The sequence below is a fragment of the Lonchura striata genome, chromosome 1, assembly GCF_050655825.1.
Source record: "Lonchura striata isolate lonStrDom1 chromosome 1, ASM5065582v1, whole genome shotgun sequence".
In the NCBI taxonomy this organism is placed as follows: Eukaryota; Metazoa; Chordata; class Aves; order Passeriformes; family Estrildidae; genus Lonchura; species Lonchura striata.
Genome location: NC_140703.1, coordinates 102248319 through 102265370, shown reverse-complemented (window position 1 = coordinate 102265370; position 17052 = coordinate 102248319). Strand labels below are relative to the sequence as shown.

The 17052-nt window shown below is 38.0% G+C and overlaps 1 protein-coding gene across 3 annotated transcripts in view; it reads left to right on the top strand.

Moving 5' to 3' along the window:
- CTPS2 (CTP synthase 2) overlaps window positions 1-17052 on the top strand; it is a 57110-nt gene that overhangs the window by 24616 nt on the left and 15442 nt on the right. For all 3 annotated transcript variants that reach the window (XM_021532338.4, XM_085585108.1, XM_085585096.1), the window contains exon 14: window positions 16755-16851. In XM_021532338.4, coding sequence (XP_021388013.1) covers window positions 16755-16851 — 97 coding nt within the window. The remainder of the gene's footprint in view (window positions 1-16754; window positions 16852-17052) is intronic.

Genomic DNA, 17052 nt, shown 5'->3' with positions numbered 1-17052 from the left:
AGAATTCAGCACATCAGTCTTGTTAGTTTGCCAAGGTTCATTAAAGAACACCACCTAATTGCAAAATAGCATAACCAGCTTTACTGAAATGTCTTCCTGGGAAAGTGAGAGACCAATCTCTGAAATTTTGGGTGATTCCTCAAGAGTTGTGTGCCAAATCTGGGGATGAATTCAGTGTCCTCAGACCACCTCTGTTCTCAAGGCAGAAGTGGGATTTGCAGTTTGATCTCCTGACTCTTCATCCTCTTCATTCTCATTTAGCCTGCAGTGCCCTGCTCCAACAGTTTGTGTGGCATCTCTGAACTCTGGAATCAGTCACAGAACTCAGTTTGACAGGCCCCAGTACATTGTTTTTTCCAGAAGACCTCTTTGTAGGACTTAAGTGCTATTCTGAAATAAATCCATCTTATCCAGCACAGCCCAGCAATGGCAGAATGATACCCAGGTGTAAGGAATTCTGGTTGCTCGCTAAGAATTTGAAAAAAGTAGGGGAAGATAATATGTTACTGTTGCTGCCCTTAGATGATGTGTGACTAGCAGACGTCAGCATTTATCTGTGCTAAAGAACAGCACTTGGAGCTTTGATGTCTGTGCAAGCTGACTTCCAGTGTAGAAGCAGCAATCCAACTTTGGTTCCAGTCCTTGCTGCTCTTTCTTGCATGTGTGAAAATATATAATTCCTGCAGTTTATGATATAATTCAGCTGGGTTTGCCCTGGTCTAGAGAAGTCATAGTAAGTACAGTATCCTTTTGGAATTGACATTTTTATTTTGCTTAGATAAAAAGGCATTAGCAAAAAGAGAACTAATTTGGTAATGTCTTGTAAGTTTGTTTAGGGATGCACATCACATATCCATGTGATGGCTGTGTGTCATTTTCTGTGTGCAGAGATTCAGTATTCACTCAAAACTGACTGTTGGTGAATATTTCCCTAGCAAACTGGTTTGTTGGGATATTTGGAGCTAGCAATTCCAGTCACATTGGAGAGTAAGGGAACACAAGATGCAGGGATGATTGAAGTTTGGGCACCACCAAAGCGGTAGGAGGAGTGAAGTTTATGGCACCACAGTCATGTGCATTTAATGATGGATTAAATGGGATGGTAACCCAGGTGCTCTCTCTTTTGCCCTTGTCACATCCTTCCTGCCACCATTGATGGCTGAATGTTATGTGAATCAGTGCTCCTTGTTTACCTTAACAAGCTGGACTATAAATTGTGTTGGTCTGCAGATGGATTTCTATGCCATTCATTGACACTCTTGGAAGGGATAGGGCACCCTCCACAGGGGTGGGGCTGTCACCTGAGGGCAGTGACTATGTCAAATCATCCTGTTTAATCTCCTGGTGATGGGTTAACACCCTAACCCTCCAGTATTTTTCCACTTTCTTTGGTATATTTTATTGTAGCAGCACCAGACTCACTTGTATATAAGCCCAGCTAATTTAAGCAATTTCAGGGATCTCTGTGATGCTTATTTTACAGCCTAGACAGAGTATTGAAATGTCTGCTGTCAAAGTGAAGTTTGCTGTAATGGAGAAGATGCCTTTGTGGATGTTGAGCACTTGAAAAGAAAGAGCAGGAAGCGGCTTTGTGCTTAGTGTTCACTTAGTGCTTGTGCATCATCTCAGGCTTACAGACATCCATCACTAGATTAAAGCCCTTTGTTAACTTTTTTGTAGCAGAGAAAATGGGAGATGTGGGAGAAAGATGATGGGACAATTAAAGTAAATTGGGGTGGACTGGGTACTCTATGGAATATATGAGTTCTATCTGATTTGCAAAGCAATCTTGCAAGGTGTCAAGTTTGATTTCTTATTGAGTAAAAAAGCAGTGCAGAATTTGTATCGAACTAGTGCTGGTATAAGAATGTATGTGTGTCTGTGCCTCTGTAAATTACCAATCCCCATGCTGCATCTGAAATGAAATATGGGATACCTTGTACTGTAGATAATTTGCAAATAATGAAATCCATAGAGATGCACATGTCTGCTGCTACCATGGTGTGTGTTCATTTCAGCTCTAAGGGCTTTGGTGAGTTTTGCAGAGCATCAGTCCCACAACTGCAGGAAGTCATATTCAGACATTCTTGACCTGTCTACAAAAAAGAAAAGGCTTTTAAAATTGGGATACTGAAAGCCAGTCTAACCCATGGGTAATTTTTCCAAGATATGTGGTGGCTGGCAGATGTGGGAACTATCTCTGTAGTGCAAATAGGGGGGTTGTGATAGAACATTTCAGTGTTGTCACTTGGTTCTTACTGTTGGCCTAGGAGGAGACAAAGGACTGACTGAGAGAAAAGGAACCTTCAGTGAACAAACTTTCTGAAAAAGATCAAATTATTACGGGTGAGAAGTTCAGCAAACTGCACTACAGCCATTGTAGAGAACATGGCATTGCTTTGAGGGATGGAATTGTTAGATGGAAGTTGGGGATGAGTTGTAAAATCCTTTATGTGTCACAGGTGATGCATTCCCTATGTTAAAATTGTCATTGTTTGTAAAACCTGTAGTGGCGACGTGTAAAAGGGTTGTCTCATTTCACAAATTAAACTTGAGCTATATGGGTTATCCTGACAAGAGTCTCTTGCAGGCCCTCCCTTGTGACATACACCTAATGAGATGTTGAAGGTGTCTCCCTAAACAGGACTGGGTGCGACTGCTACAGGGATGAATTATTTAATAAGATGCATTGCTTGTAGTCAGCTTTAAATTGGTCATGTGTTATTCATTGTAACTATATGTGTCAGCTGTTGCTGCCATATATACACATCTGGCAAACTAATTTATTGCTGAAACTCCCTGTGATGTAGATATTGCACAAGATAATTTTGAGGGAGATTGTGTTTCAGTAAGAGGTTTTATCCTTCCATTTGTGAACCTTGACTTTTGCAGCAGTGCAATCTGGTTGTTAGTGCCGCAGCTGAAATTTGCAGTTACGTAGTTGTTAAAACCCTAAACCTTTCTGTTCCATACTAAACTTGGATTTATTTTTTGAAATTTTTTAGAGTGATCAAAAACATGTAAATCTCCATTCCAGCAGAGCATATATGGATTTATGGAGGAGTGGCTTTGGTTGAGTTTCAGGTAGATCAAAGTAAATATAAGTACAACAATGCTGTACAAGAGGCACTAGTGAGTCTATTTATCTGGTGAGATGAGGTATTTTCTCAGCTACCCTTTGACGATAGAGATGCCTGGAGTCTCTGGATGTCACATCTGTATCTAAAACCCTTTCTTAACCCTGAAGAAAAATCCTGAGGAGAGTGGGAATCAAGTTTGTAGTTAATTTTCAGACCATTGTTTTTGCTCTCAACAGTACATACCTGATGGACTGTTCAAAAGAGGTCTAGAGGTGCATCTGATAATACACATGGGCACCTAATTTAGGGATTACATCACACTGAGATGTCTGATCTCAAAAGGGGAAATGTACCACTAAGAAACTCCCTTGCCCAGCATATTTTTTAGCTAGACATAGTTATAATCTGCTTTCATGTGAGTCTAGGACTATTGTCTGTCAATGTACTAATCCTACTGGTGAGTCAGAAATGTCATATCTAGTTGTCTTGATCCTGGAAGGGTGTAATCCATTTTGTATTCTTAGAATTTATTTAAAATTATTTGACAGACAGGAGTCTGATAATATATGAGTTTGTGTAGCTTTCTTGTAAAGCCTACAGCTTGAGATGATGGTGTGGTGATAGGAGTGGTGATAGGTGTGGTGACACGATAGGATCCTCTTGATTAGCTTTGTGTGTATGTGGGAAAGATGGGGAATCCTGGGTTCTGGATTCTTTAGAACAGTTCTGGCTTTTCTATTAAACAGCAGAAGCTGAAAGAAAGAGTATTCTGGTGTTTTCACCCCATGAACAAGAGTGCAATCTTCTGTGGATGTACACTGGGTAGGGACAGGGGGCTCTCAGCAGTTAACCATGTTCAAGCCCCTGTAAATCAGTGATTGAGGTCTTTTATCAGAATTGTGCTGCAGTGACCCTTTAGGTCCCTGTGACCCTGCTGGAGCTGTGCTGACTTTGCTGCTGAAGTGGAAGGGAATTACTGAGATAATGCCACAATACTGAGCTGAAGGTGCTTGTGCTAGATAATGACCAGCTACATTCTGCCAGGAAAAGGTAAGTTTGGGGAAAACAGCAGCAACCATGAGAGGTGCCCTTAAACAGAAAGAAATTCAGGTAATTTTTTGTAGAAACATTTGAATCTTTTCAGTTTCTTCCCCTTGAGCACTGTGTATCTGGATGGTCAGCCTTGCTGGTTTGATCAGACTCAGCAGTACAAAATGCAGAGAGAGAAATAAATAGAACAGTGGTAAGAATGTTGGAGCTCTCTTTGAGAAAGAGGAGCTTATATGCACCAGTAGAGCTCCAGAAGTTACTAATTCTCAATCAGAAGTCTGCAGGTAAGCCATACCTTGTAAAATCAGATTATTAGTGGTATTCTGGGATATGTTTCATAACCAATGGGAAACATAACAAAAGTCATGCTACAAAGTAATGTCTTTACCTTTGGCATAGAAATTCCTCATCTTGTTAGCATTTTGATGTATTAGTGTCTACATATAATAGATGTTTGCTAAATTATTTCCAAAGGAAAACTGTCAAAATTACCATTAATAACTTTCAGGTCTCTCTGAAAGTTTAAAGGAAATTTAGGACAATGGAAGCAAGAAGCTCCTAGAAAAGTCTTCCCCTATTCTCTATTTTGACCAAGTAAGTGTGGAGACATCAGGGAAAAATCAAAGAAATTAGAGGGACTAATGAGGCCTATGAGAAGAGTAGCAATTGTCTAACAAACAGTATAGACCAATCAGTTTTCTTACTACTTTGTATGTGATTATGGCCTATTGAAAGAAATTAAGCTGTTGCTACTTACAGAAATTGTAGCTAAGAAAGGTGTAGTACTTGTATTCCTATCTTAATTTTAGATTTTCTAATCACCCAATTTGAATATTAAATCAAAACCAAATTATTCTAGGTTCAGTAAGTAACTGGAGTGGTAGTTTGGAATTTCTCAGTTTAGACAAGTGCATCATATTTAAATATCTATAAAGCAGAACTTTGAAGAAGCAGATTTGCATTTTGCTGTAAACTGCAATTAACGAATTATCCACCTCAGCCATAATTCACTTCTCAGCTGTGCTGGTGAGGAAACCAGCTATCAATTAAGTAGAATTTGCCTTAAAGCAAGTTTCATTTATTTTGGGTTAGTGACTAATCTTCCCTTCAACACAAAAGTAATTTCCTTTTTTGTTTTGTTTTTGTTTTTTTTTTCCTTCCTGTAATACACAGGAGTTAACATCTAAACTGTAACAAAATGTAGCTTTAAGTAATTTCTTAGGATTCAGAATGAAGAATGGAGAGAATTTTATAAGAAAGTTTTAAGTGTCTTCAGCTTGTGAGGCAGTGCACAAGATACCATGTGGAGCTCAACCTTAAGGGTGGCACCAGTTTGAAACAGACCTGTGTTAACCCCAAGATACCTGTGCATGCTATGCTGAAACATCAAAAAAGGAGAAACATTGCTTTTCCTATGAGACATTTTTCCCAGACATTGGTTGTCCTCTGAGAGAAGTCAATTTTTCCCAGCACCTCTGCACAGTCACCTTCTATTGCCCATTGGATCCTAGTATTAAAAAGCCCTAATATCTGGCTGTGGAGAATCTGGAATTATAAATTTGAAAATAATTTAAATAATAAATTATACATTTGAAAATAATAACCAAGTGGTTGAAAACCACTTGGTGATTATTGCATGGCCACTAAAAGATAATACAGATTTATTAGCTGTGGCTTCCATTGGCAATGTCATTTGACCTGGCTAATTAGGGAGAGCCTGTGTAGCCATCAGAAACATAATTTGTCATGAAACTGTTAACTTTGGTCTTCATTGATGAGAAGGAAGCCCAGCATTTGCCCAAGAGCCTGGAAGAACCACCAAAACCTCAGTATTGCTCAAACCATAAAATGAAAAATTAGTTTGACAAATCACAGCAGACCTGCTGCGTCTGCAAATGACGCAGATCAGTGACAGGATTTTCTTGCACAGCTTGACTTTGTGTACAACTTTTTTATCTTGTGGCAAAGAAATATTCTATTCTTTCTCAGAATAATCCATTTTAAGTAGTGATAAATAGAGTTCTTGCAAGGTTTGTTTTGTCTTGCTGTTTCTCTCACTGTGAATCTGGAAGTTTAAGTGAGACTGTAAAGAAACTGTATGAATTAACTAATACAAAGTAAATTGCCATTTTTGAGATTTAGTATCATTAATACCAGTATGTGGTAAATATATTTATATTATCACCTTCTCACCCAACTTACCTCATTTTTACCTGTATTTTCTGAGCTGAAACTTAAGTTATGAGATGCTAAATAATATCTGTTTTCTTGGAGAAATTAGAGAGCCGGTACTTAAGCAAACAACTGAAAAAGTTTCTAAAAATCATTTTTTCAGTGAACTTATTAATTCCACCACATACTTGCAAACTCAGCAAAACGTGAAGGTCAAGTGACAAATAGCACTGAGAGGACCTTTATTTTAGATAAAGAATTAACAGGAGAGAACCCTGCTTTCCTCTTAGAACCCAGATTGAGCTGATGAAATAGATTTGTGAACTAAGCACACCTATAATTATTTCACAGGAAGGCAACGTGTGTGGTGCTCTGCAGTGCATATTGTGGTATCACCTTTGCTTTAACAAGAGCTCACTTGGTGGGACCACAGCTCCATTTAGACCAAAGTCCCCCTTGGCCAGACTTGACCTGTCTCTCCCTTTACAAAATCTTTGTTGGCAGTGTCCCAACCTGTTACAGCTGCCCAGGTGCCCTGTACTTCTGCACTTTTGTTAAAGCATCAGCTACATTGCCTGGCCTGGCCATCAGGTGGTTCAGACTCTGGGTCTCTCTATCTCCATTGAGACATTTGTCACTTGGGTGGCTGTGGGTGTGTCATGATGGGCAGTTATCCACCACAGGTACTAGATCCACTGTTTCACCCTTCAGTCTCTTCAAAATTGAATGAGTACCACCTGTTTTTGGTGATTTTTTACTGTCTGTTTTGTCTGTTTTATATCCACTTCTTTTAACACTTCAATTTGAGAGTTTCCCCTGAAGATGGATTTTAGCTTGGCAATGTCTTTCAACTCCTTGACACTGAACAGAAGCAGAATGCTCATGTTTTTTCTGCCATGGTCATTGTTCTGTGTATGAGTTCTATTTCTTCTTTTAGTCCTGATATTTGATTAATTTCATAATGCCATTTTTCTCCTTAAATGAAAATGAATAAAAATAATTTAGTCTCAGTTATTGATGCCTTTTACAAGTTTCTTCTTAAATATTTGGGGGATGGGATTAGTGATTTGGTATTTATATATATAAACTTAAAAGTATTTGTGTTTCTTCACTTGGACATTTAGTTTCTGTGAAAAATGCCTTCTTGCTGTTAATGAACTACAGTCTTTCTCTTTTCTTAAAATTTTCTTCATAAAAAAACATTTTTCTAAGTAGAAATGCTTGCTAGATTATCAAAAAAGCTTTGCCCTTTCCAGTACTTACAAAAGGAATTATGTATAACTAATTGTAAATCAAATAGGGAAATTTATGCTGTGTACAAAACAATGAAGTACATGTAGATGAGTGTCTGACAGTGTTTGATTTAATAAGCAAAGTATCACTGGGAAACTTTGCCTTTGTGAGGTTGGCTGTGTTAGGTGCCTTTGTGTGCCACTGTGGTGATGCAGCCTGGAACTTTGGCTATGTGGCAATGTCCTTTGGTTGCTCAGTAAACATTTGTAGCATTTGAGTTGATCACTTGAGTTAATCTGTACCTGGCCACCCACACGTTTCACAGAGGAAATACTCTGCTGGGTGTGTTTGCCTGATGTCATGCTAGTTAAATGCCTGCTTGATCTGCACTAATATAAAGTCGATTCTATAAATGTTACTTTCTTAGAAACAATATTGGTAATTTTTTTCCTATAGGCTTTCACCATCTTGTTGCTAAATAAGAAGTGATGTGAAGATCAATTTCTCTTCCCCTCTGACCTTTTTGCTAGTGGTTCTCCATATGCATACACACATCCTCTCTGCCTCTCTCTTCTTTCTTCCTCACAGGTAGCTCTTCCTTTTGGTTTGTATTTCAAAAGCGTGTACTATGTCCATCCCTAAAAATGAATATGAAGATTTGCAATTCTGCTTTTATGATCTGTTAGCAAGCAAGAAGTGCACAGGCATGCCTGTAGTGTCATGTTAACTCTGGACCTTGTTACATGAATCCAGGCATCCCAGAGGTGCTCGCTGGGGCCCTTTTGGGAGAGGAAGTGATTAGTGTTTGATGTACGTGGTGTGGGTGCAGCTGGTCAAGCCACTTGTCCTTTTGAATGGTGTCTGAACCTGACCCCCTGATTATACCTTATAAACACAGTTAAGGAAAGCAAATTCCAAAGAATTCTTGTAGTTTCATATTAAAGGGGATAGAGTTAACGTGCTGGGGGAGATGATCACAAGAAGTACAGAATTAAATTATGATCTGAACACTGATGTTTATTAGGTTTTTGGAGGAAGTAGGACAGACAAAATGAGATGGGAGGGATCCTGCTCAGAAAGAAGGCATCATGGTTTCTACTTGAAATTTAAAAAAAAAGTATTGTAGGTCATAAGTGTTTCATCAGAATAGTCTTCCAGACAAGATGGTCTTTGGCCAACTGAAGTTCTTCTGAAGTGGAAGCAGGAAGCTATTAAATGTAATGTAGAGCATGTGTCTCAAAGCATCCCTGAAATGCCTGGCAGAGGTAATCAAGGTAATTAATCTCTGCTCTGATATTAATATACAACATTCCTTTTGGTTTTCTGAAGCTGAAAAGATGTTTACTGTTGTTGGATAGACAGTAATGGAAATACCAAAGTACTTACAAGATAATCTGTTTAAAGTTGTGTTGTAATTATCTCCCTATGCTATCTTTTTTTCTAATATATTTTACAGTAGGGAACTGTAGGATTTAGAAAATCCTATAATTACAAGTCAGTACCTTGATGAGCACTATATGATATCCAGCTCTTGCTTTAGTTTTTCCAGAATGAGAAAAGAAACATTATGATGTAGGTATGGGAGGGAGGATAAGGACTCATGGAAGTAATGTGCTGTTGAATTCATGGAGGAAAGAAAATCCCATTGCTTGTTGCTGGAGAGCTTTCCAGAAGAATAAATGTCAATACGGTATGCCTAACAAGATACCCAGCATTCCTGTTCTCTGTAATTTAGGAAAAGTTATAGACATGAAAGACCAGATATATCAAAGTATGTTTATTATTCTGGGCATGCAATGGAAGACAAGAGTAGTATTTAAAATTAGAGTGATTGAGCCAGAGGCTTTCTGCCTAGATATTCCCTGTTTAATATGTCTGTTCTGATCTTAATCCATAAGATTAACATTACTAGAATGTCTCAAATTAGTAAGTTAAGTGGGAGTGCCACTAAGAAATTAAGTGGTCAGCTTCAGTTCTAGAGGGCCTTTCATTTTGTATGCTTTGTTGTGGGGTGTAGGTAGTAGAGGTGAGGGAACTGGCATGACATTTAAACAGGAGTTAAATCATACCAGAAGCTTTCAAAGAGGAAGAGAGAAGGAAGACATTACAAAAATGCATGTAAAATATTACAAGATATCTGCATGGTAGATATGAATCAGTTTAAACAGTAAAGGTGATCCTGCATACCTTCCAACACCAGTTACTTTAGCTTGCACGGTGTTCTTCCTGGTTGTGATCCTCTGTGAGATGCCTGTTTCAAAATGCAAAATGTAAATGAAGAAGGGAATGGGGTGAAAGGTAGGAAGAAACATGGTTATACTGTTAATTAGTATGAGAGCTTCATTATCTATATCTAGTTTTATTTCTAAAAAGTTACAGCTTAGATGTAAAAGAACAGTTGAAAGAGAATAGACTTGTGCATGAGAACAAATTGCTTCAATTAAAGGTTATAGTGGTGACATGAGCTGGCTGCTTTCTTTGGTTTTCCAGAGTGGACTCAGCTGAGCTGCTTGTTGAAGGAGTCAGATTGGCACAAGATTTTTGGCACTGGGTATAGATCAAGATTTACTTTCACAATTGTCTGCAGTTGCCTTTAGTGGGACTTTTTTCCAAAGACATACAGCTTGCATAATGCCTTGTAGTGGTTTAACATGCTTGCTCAGCGGTGTCTTTAACACATTTCAGGATATTTTCTCACTACATTGCTTTTCTTTGGGATCTTGAATTGTACCATGGGGGTTTTGTTCTTTGAAGAGTTAAAAATCAGCATTTTTATTCTGAGTAAGTGCATTATTCTTCCTTCTATTCAGCTGATTTTCATAGAATGTTCATCTATCAGAGATACCAATTTAGCTCAACTAGTAGAAAATTCTTTTTTTGTGTGGAAATATCAGATTTTAAATTCTGGTGTCTGTTTTGAAAGGTGATCAATCAGCCATTAAAGTGATGGTTAGCCACTGATCTTTGGGCATAATATGAAGCATAATACCCTAATTAGAAGGAGTGATACTGGGCTGCTTCCTACATATCTGTAGCAGAGAATCCTTTCTTTCTGTTTCATTTGTTTGCTCCAAATTTAAGTTAAGGAATTTTCTTGTGTCAGTATCAACCAGTGTGAATGTATATTTTTGTCCTTCAGTTTAAAACCACAATTTTATGATATATTAATAAGATTCAACTAAACCTAGTTGGTGATATCATTGTAGCTGCTATAAGTTGTTTAAGCTTTGGTCAAATGTGTGTTGTCAGATAATGTAAAAATGAGTGAGCAGGGTGAATCAAAAGAGAATAAAGTAACTTCTCTTAAAACAGAAGCAAAGCCACAAAAAATACAGATGTTCAGGTTTGTGTTCTTAAAACTGACATGAATTTCACGCTCCAGATAGCATTTGCACTTCTTTCTTCTGTGAGTAGAGGTCTTACTTGAAAATTTTTTGTCTCTTTTTCCACTTTTCAAATAAGGGACTTGTATTTTTTTTTTTCTTCTATTCAAATAGCTATCCTTTTGATAGGATGCTTTTCCATATTCAGGAAATAAAATAAATACTCCACAGGTGTCTTTCAGCTGATCTTTCAGGGATTTCTTCTCAGCTCTACATTTAGCTGGGAAGTTTTACACTACAACTGGAAAAAGAATTAAAATGGGTCAATCTGTTGTTTTCCACTTGCTGCCCATTCACTTCCTTTCCAAAAGAAATGCCTCAGTTCCTGTGTCCCTGGTTATCAAGTACCAAATCATCACTGAGCAAATTTGGAAGGTGGACAGAACATCAAAATGGGTGGTGATGCCATTCTGTGTGAAGGATCAGTGGTAGGAATCCAGGCAGTCTCTCTTATAAGTCTGATGGTTGTCTGATTACTTTAGGGAAATGGGATGAAAAACAGTTGCTAGCTTTCCTCAAGTTCCCTGTGAGAACTGGTTTTTATGGCAGATGAACAGAATTTCTTCAAGAAGTACTAGGGGAGTATAGGTTATGGCACTGAGCATTGCCTGAAAGGTTGTATCAGTAATACTCAGTGAAGGTCTGGAGTAGTGTCCACTTGAAATAATCAGTTCTCCTACTCCCTTTCCTTGAAGTAAACAATTTTCCTTCTGTCTTGCTTGCAGAAGGCAGAGATAACTGATAATGGAATGGTTAAAACTAACACAGGTCTGTTAATGAGTGAGAAACAACTGGAATGGATGCTTGCTCAGGCATGATAACTCGGGGAAGAGCAAGTACAGAATACTAGACAATTTTGAGGGTAAAACATCTGTTGTGCTTTGTCTCTACCAGGGACAATCTCATGTTTCCATGGCTGCTTTGCGTAGTTTAGGTAATGAGGCTTGTCTGTAGCCCATTCTTCCATGGCAGTTGTGTGCAGGATATAATTCTCTGAGTCAGAGACCACCCAAGCACACTACTGTTCAAACAGCCCAGGCTGTGTTTGATTACTCCTGTCTCACCATTGTGGGTGGGGTGTTTGGTGAAGACAGCAGCAGGCTCTATCTCACACTCTAGGTTCACCCCTGTCTTTAGGATGCTCAGAGACACAGACTTGCTTCATGCCTTCCTCTTTCTGATATACCTGATATAGATTTAAGGGCATTTAGTAGGTGCAGAATTATACCTACTAGGAATTGAAGCTGGAAAAGTCCTCTTCAAAGGCAGTGACAGAGTTCTGTTTTTTTTAAAAATGTATATGATACAATGAAGGATTTCACCTAGCTATAGATTTGCTGATCTTTCTGAAATTAAATAAGTATTTAGTCATTAGTTAAGATGTGAGATGGACCAGTCTGAAGTCTGAGAGCACTCCTGCACATCCTTTTTAGCTATTCAAGTCTGTGGCAAATCCTGCCCTTGGTGGCATGGTGTGACTGACACTCCAGTGTATATCTATAGCCAGCACTATCTGATCCTGTGCCTTTCACTAATGCTAACAGTCTGAAACTTTCTGCTTAATTAAGTCTTTAAGCCAGCTCTGGGACATGTGTTTGGAATAACTTGAATGAGTTCTCAAAATGCTGTTAAGCAATATCTTTATGGGCTTTGCATATCAACATCTCCATTAACTTCCTCAGTTCATTGCACTCTGCTTATGAGTGAGTAAGCACTGTTTGAAAAGTAGCCACACCCTTTATGAATTCTAGAGAAAATGTTACAAAACATTCTGTAGCAGAATTTCTGCTTAGACAGAATCCTTAGAGAGCTTTTAGCCTGTAATAAATAAATGCTTCATGGCAGTTACTTAATTCTAAAATAGGAAACAACAAATCTGTGGAGAGGACGATGACCCAAACTGGAAAACAGTTGACAGTAGTATTCTATGGGGTTTTAAGAGTTTTAAGAAATTTAAACAGGTACTTGTTGGAATGTTTGGATATGTGCTGTAGTTTATTGAAGAGAAGATTTTTCAAGCTGGTTACTTGTATCAGTATGTAATTGCATGAATCAGCTATTGATAATTTCTGCTTTGATTTTACACATGATGGTGGACATCCTTTTAAAAACAACATTACTTCAGTTAGAGTAATGGAGCACCGAATAGTCTGAAATCTGCAAGTGGTTTTGTTGTCAGTTAATTCAGTCCTAGAGCATTGAGTGCTTCATATGGGTGGGAGTGATGTGGTTTGCTTGGAACTGGGACATCTCTGGGGAAAAGGCAGCAAGGGAGCTAGGTGTAATATTTGCACATTCTTTCAGTAACTGAAAATGTAACCCTCATTTTTAATGAACAGGGGAAGTCTGTCATTTTGGTTTTCTTGCCAAGTTGGAAGCTCCCAGTGTCCCTGGTATTGTTGCAGTTGTCAACTTTTTCTTTAAAATATTTGTACTAAGTTTGTTTCTAAAACAGAATAGATGTTAGTATAAACATCCCATTGTAGGTGTCTGGGGGTTTTTTTTATGATTGATTGATTTGATCAAATCTAGCAACTACTGACTAATCCAGCAGAAAAATGATGGAAGGGCCAATAAAAGAATGAGTTCCTTAAGTTTGGGTTGAGTCCTGGTCAGTTTGTGCTGCTAGATTTTTTTTCATAGCTGTGTTCAGCAGGGATTAGTATTCATCAGTACCTGTCACTGCATTCCCTGTTCCTGTCAGCTTTCCCTCTACACAATCTCATGTGTGCTGTGTTCAGAGCCTCTTCTCAGTGCTCAGGTAATCTCCAGGGCCATGGCATCTCCTGATGCTTTGATCAGCACTTACACGTGTAGTAATTTATTTCAGCTTTGATAAATCTTATGCTCACCAGTCGAGGGCAGAGTAAAAAGACAAAACCACCTAGACCCCAAAGTTGTAAAAGCATGCTTCCAAAGCTGCTGAGCTATCAGTTGTTCAAGTCATGCTCATCTCCCTCCTCAACTCCTCAAAAACCAAGCCTGCAAATAAAACCCAGCCAGACACCCCCTACTCCCTCCTCCTCTCCTGCCAAGGTAACCAGAGTAGATTAATTTCTCAAAATGGCATTGCAGAACATGAGGCAAAACAAAGATAAAATGTAATGGTCTTGGCACGATTGCTAAAATGGTAAGTGTGGGGCTTTTAAAGCCTTGGCTGCTCTGTGTTGAGTGTCAGGGCTTGAAAGGTTTTCTCATTAGCTTTTTTATGTTTTCTATCAACAGTGAAATAATCCAGGCAGTAGATATCTGAAAGAATATTTCTGTTCATGGATAGTTGAAGTCACTATTCATTAGTAATATGAATTAATACTGATCAGACTGCTTTATATCTAGAATGTGCTTTGTGTTGTGTTACAGTGATTCATTCTTAATTTCATGTTTGCTGTCTGGTATAATACATATAAAATCTCTATAAAATCCCTGTAGTGTTGGCAGTTTTCAGAGATTTGGGTAAGAAAGACCTAATTGATGTCTTATATATTCTTGCATCCACCCTATTGATACTTTTTTGTTGCTTGTGGTGCCTGTTCTGTGCTATTCTCTGCCCTTCAAAGAGCTAATGCATAGGAAGAGCTGATTTATTCTGTGCCAGGAAACATAAGCTCTTTGAAGAATCTATTCAGTCGCACAGGTGTTCAAAATGACCACTATTTGAAAGCTCTTCTTTTTCTGATCAAATAAATTCCGTATAATATGGCAAAATATTCGATTAATATGGCATTGCTTTTCTGATTTTCATCACTTCAGTTGGGCTGTAGGGCAGCAGTGCCACTTTAGTTTCAAAAGCTCCTTGCACAGATGTTGCAGAGAAAGTCAAGTAATACATAAACAAGTAATACTGAGGGCTGTTCTGTTGTAGTTGCTGGAGTTCATCTGGGCCACAGGGCCAAATCAGTTCCAAGGTATCAATTCATAAATAGCTCTTTTTCTGACCTGACAACAAAAGTTAATGTATGAAACCTTATCCATTTCTTACTAATGTGACAGTATTGGGAGAGATGGAGAGCTCAAAACACACAGACACAGTGTTGAAACTCACCTGAACCTTCCCTGTGAGACCATTTCTCCAGCCAAATTTTTGTAGGGTCTGGCAGTGCCATGTGGGGCTCTGACCCAGATGATGACCGAAGCCTTGAGTAGAGCAGATGCTCTACTTCTGAGACCCTCCTCTTTTTCTGTGACCACTGCTTCAGGAAAAAAAGTGAAATTAAATGAAAGGAAATAAAATAAATTCAGTAAATGTCATGCTTTTAAAATAATAAGGATTCGGTGAATGGGTTTTCTTTTATTTTTTGTATTTGTCGAGGAGGCCTTAGCTCAATGTCTTGCACAGTCCTCACTTTTGTGATTTGAGAGGTAATTGAAGAATCCATAATATCCCATTGGTTTGATCACAACTCCTGCTCATGACATTTTATAATGAATATATTGCTTATAAATAACATTTTGAAGTTATAAGGTTGTACAGAGATAATTACACAGCTGAAATGCATTGGCATAAGGCCAAAGGTTAAGCACTTTCCACCATCCCTCCTAAATTGAATAACTTCACTTTATGAAGTGTATCATCAGAAATTGTTTTCATTACTCTCAGAGGGCAAATTAAGGTTAATATAAATCCATTTGAGATTACCCATATGTGTGAATATTTGTATTTTTAGAACTTTTCTTTGTCAATTACATTTCTCACTGACTGTGTTTATGTGAATACAAGTACATAGGTCAAGACTTCAGCTCATGTTTCTACAATTTCAAACTATTTTATCTCTCTTAGACAGATTTCTCTAAACTGAATTGTGAGACCTGCAAGGTTTTACAAACTAAGCAAAACTAAGTACACTTATTCCACTAAGTTGTGATTTCTCACATGGCCTGAATCCCAGTATCCTGATTTCACTTGACCCACATAGAAGCCATTTGACCCATCTGCTTCAGTCCTCAAACACAGTATTTGTATATCCTTGTATTTACATTTTATGTTAAATAGCATATTCTTAGTACAAGGCAACCCAGTATTTTGTTAATTCTTCAGCAATCTGAGAAAACCTTTACTAGAGTTGAAGGGGGAGGAATGTTTTTCTATTTTCTGTGGTAAATTAGTTATGTGTATAATCTGAAATAGCACACACACACACTGGAGTCACCTCTTCCCATACTCTGCTTTTACAACATTATCCTCTCTCTACAAGTGTCCTCTTTTCCCTCTGCTGCTGCATGCCCTTCCCCTCTTCCTGCTTCCCAAGAAAGAGGTTGGTTGTCTTCCCACTTGATACCACAGCTGTTTCTGCCTCTTAGCATAAGAAGAAGCAATATAAGAAATACGTGACTATTTACCCTAGTTATTTACCCATATTTAATAAGTATAATCTTTCAGCCTCTGTGAGGTTCAGGGACTTTGTTTTGGTGTCTTTATCACTTGGTGGACATTTTTGGTCTATGAATTTGAATATTTAAAAATCTGTGTACTGTCTTAGTACAAAGAATAGCTTTGGGCAGAGTTATCCTATTTGGAACATTTTGGTATATTTTTTTAAAAGAAAGGTGTTTTTTCCACCCCAAAAAATTAAAATAAGAAATTAGTAAGTTGCTTTTGTTAATCTTAACATTAAATGAAAACATTTCTCACGAACTAGTTAACACTGTCAGTCTATTACAATGCAGTAGTGAAGAACCAAACATTAGAAAAACAAAAGAGAAATAATGATTGAGAATGGTTGGAGGTAAAATATGTAAAGTTGCCACTTAAAAATCTATGCAACTTGCTGGGCTAGGCTTGTTTGTTTTAGGATTTTTTTATTTGTTGAATGAAACAGTGAGCAACTTTTCTCTACAGGTTATTGACATGCCAGAACACAATCCTGGAGATATGGGAGGAACAATGAGACTGGGGAAGAGGAGGACTGTTTTTAAAACTGAAAATTCTGTTTTAAGTAAGTTATTTTTCTGCTCTTATGACTTTGCATATTGGAAAGGAGTTTTGTAACATGGAAAATCAAAAGTGCTATAATCTTAAGCAAACAGGTGGCAGCTTCCCTGAGATCATTCATTCTGATCCTGTTATTTAAATTTAGTGAGAATTGGAGTGAAAAAAAGAAATGAGAGGCCTCTGTAACTTGCAGTGAAACTGTCAT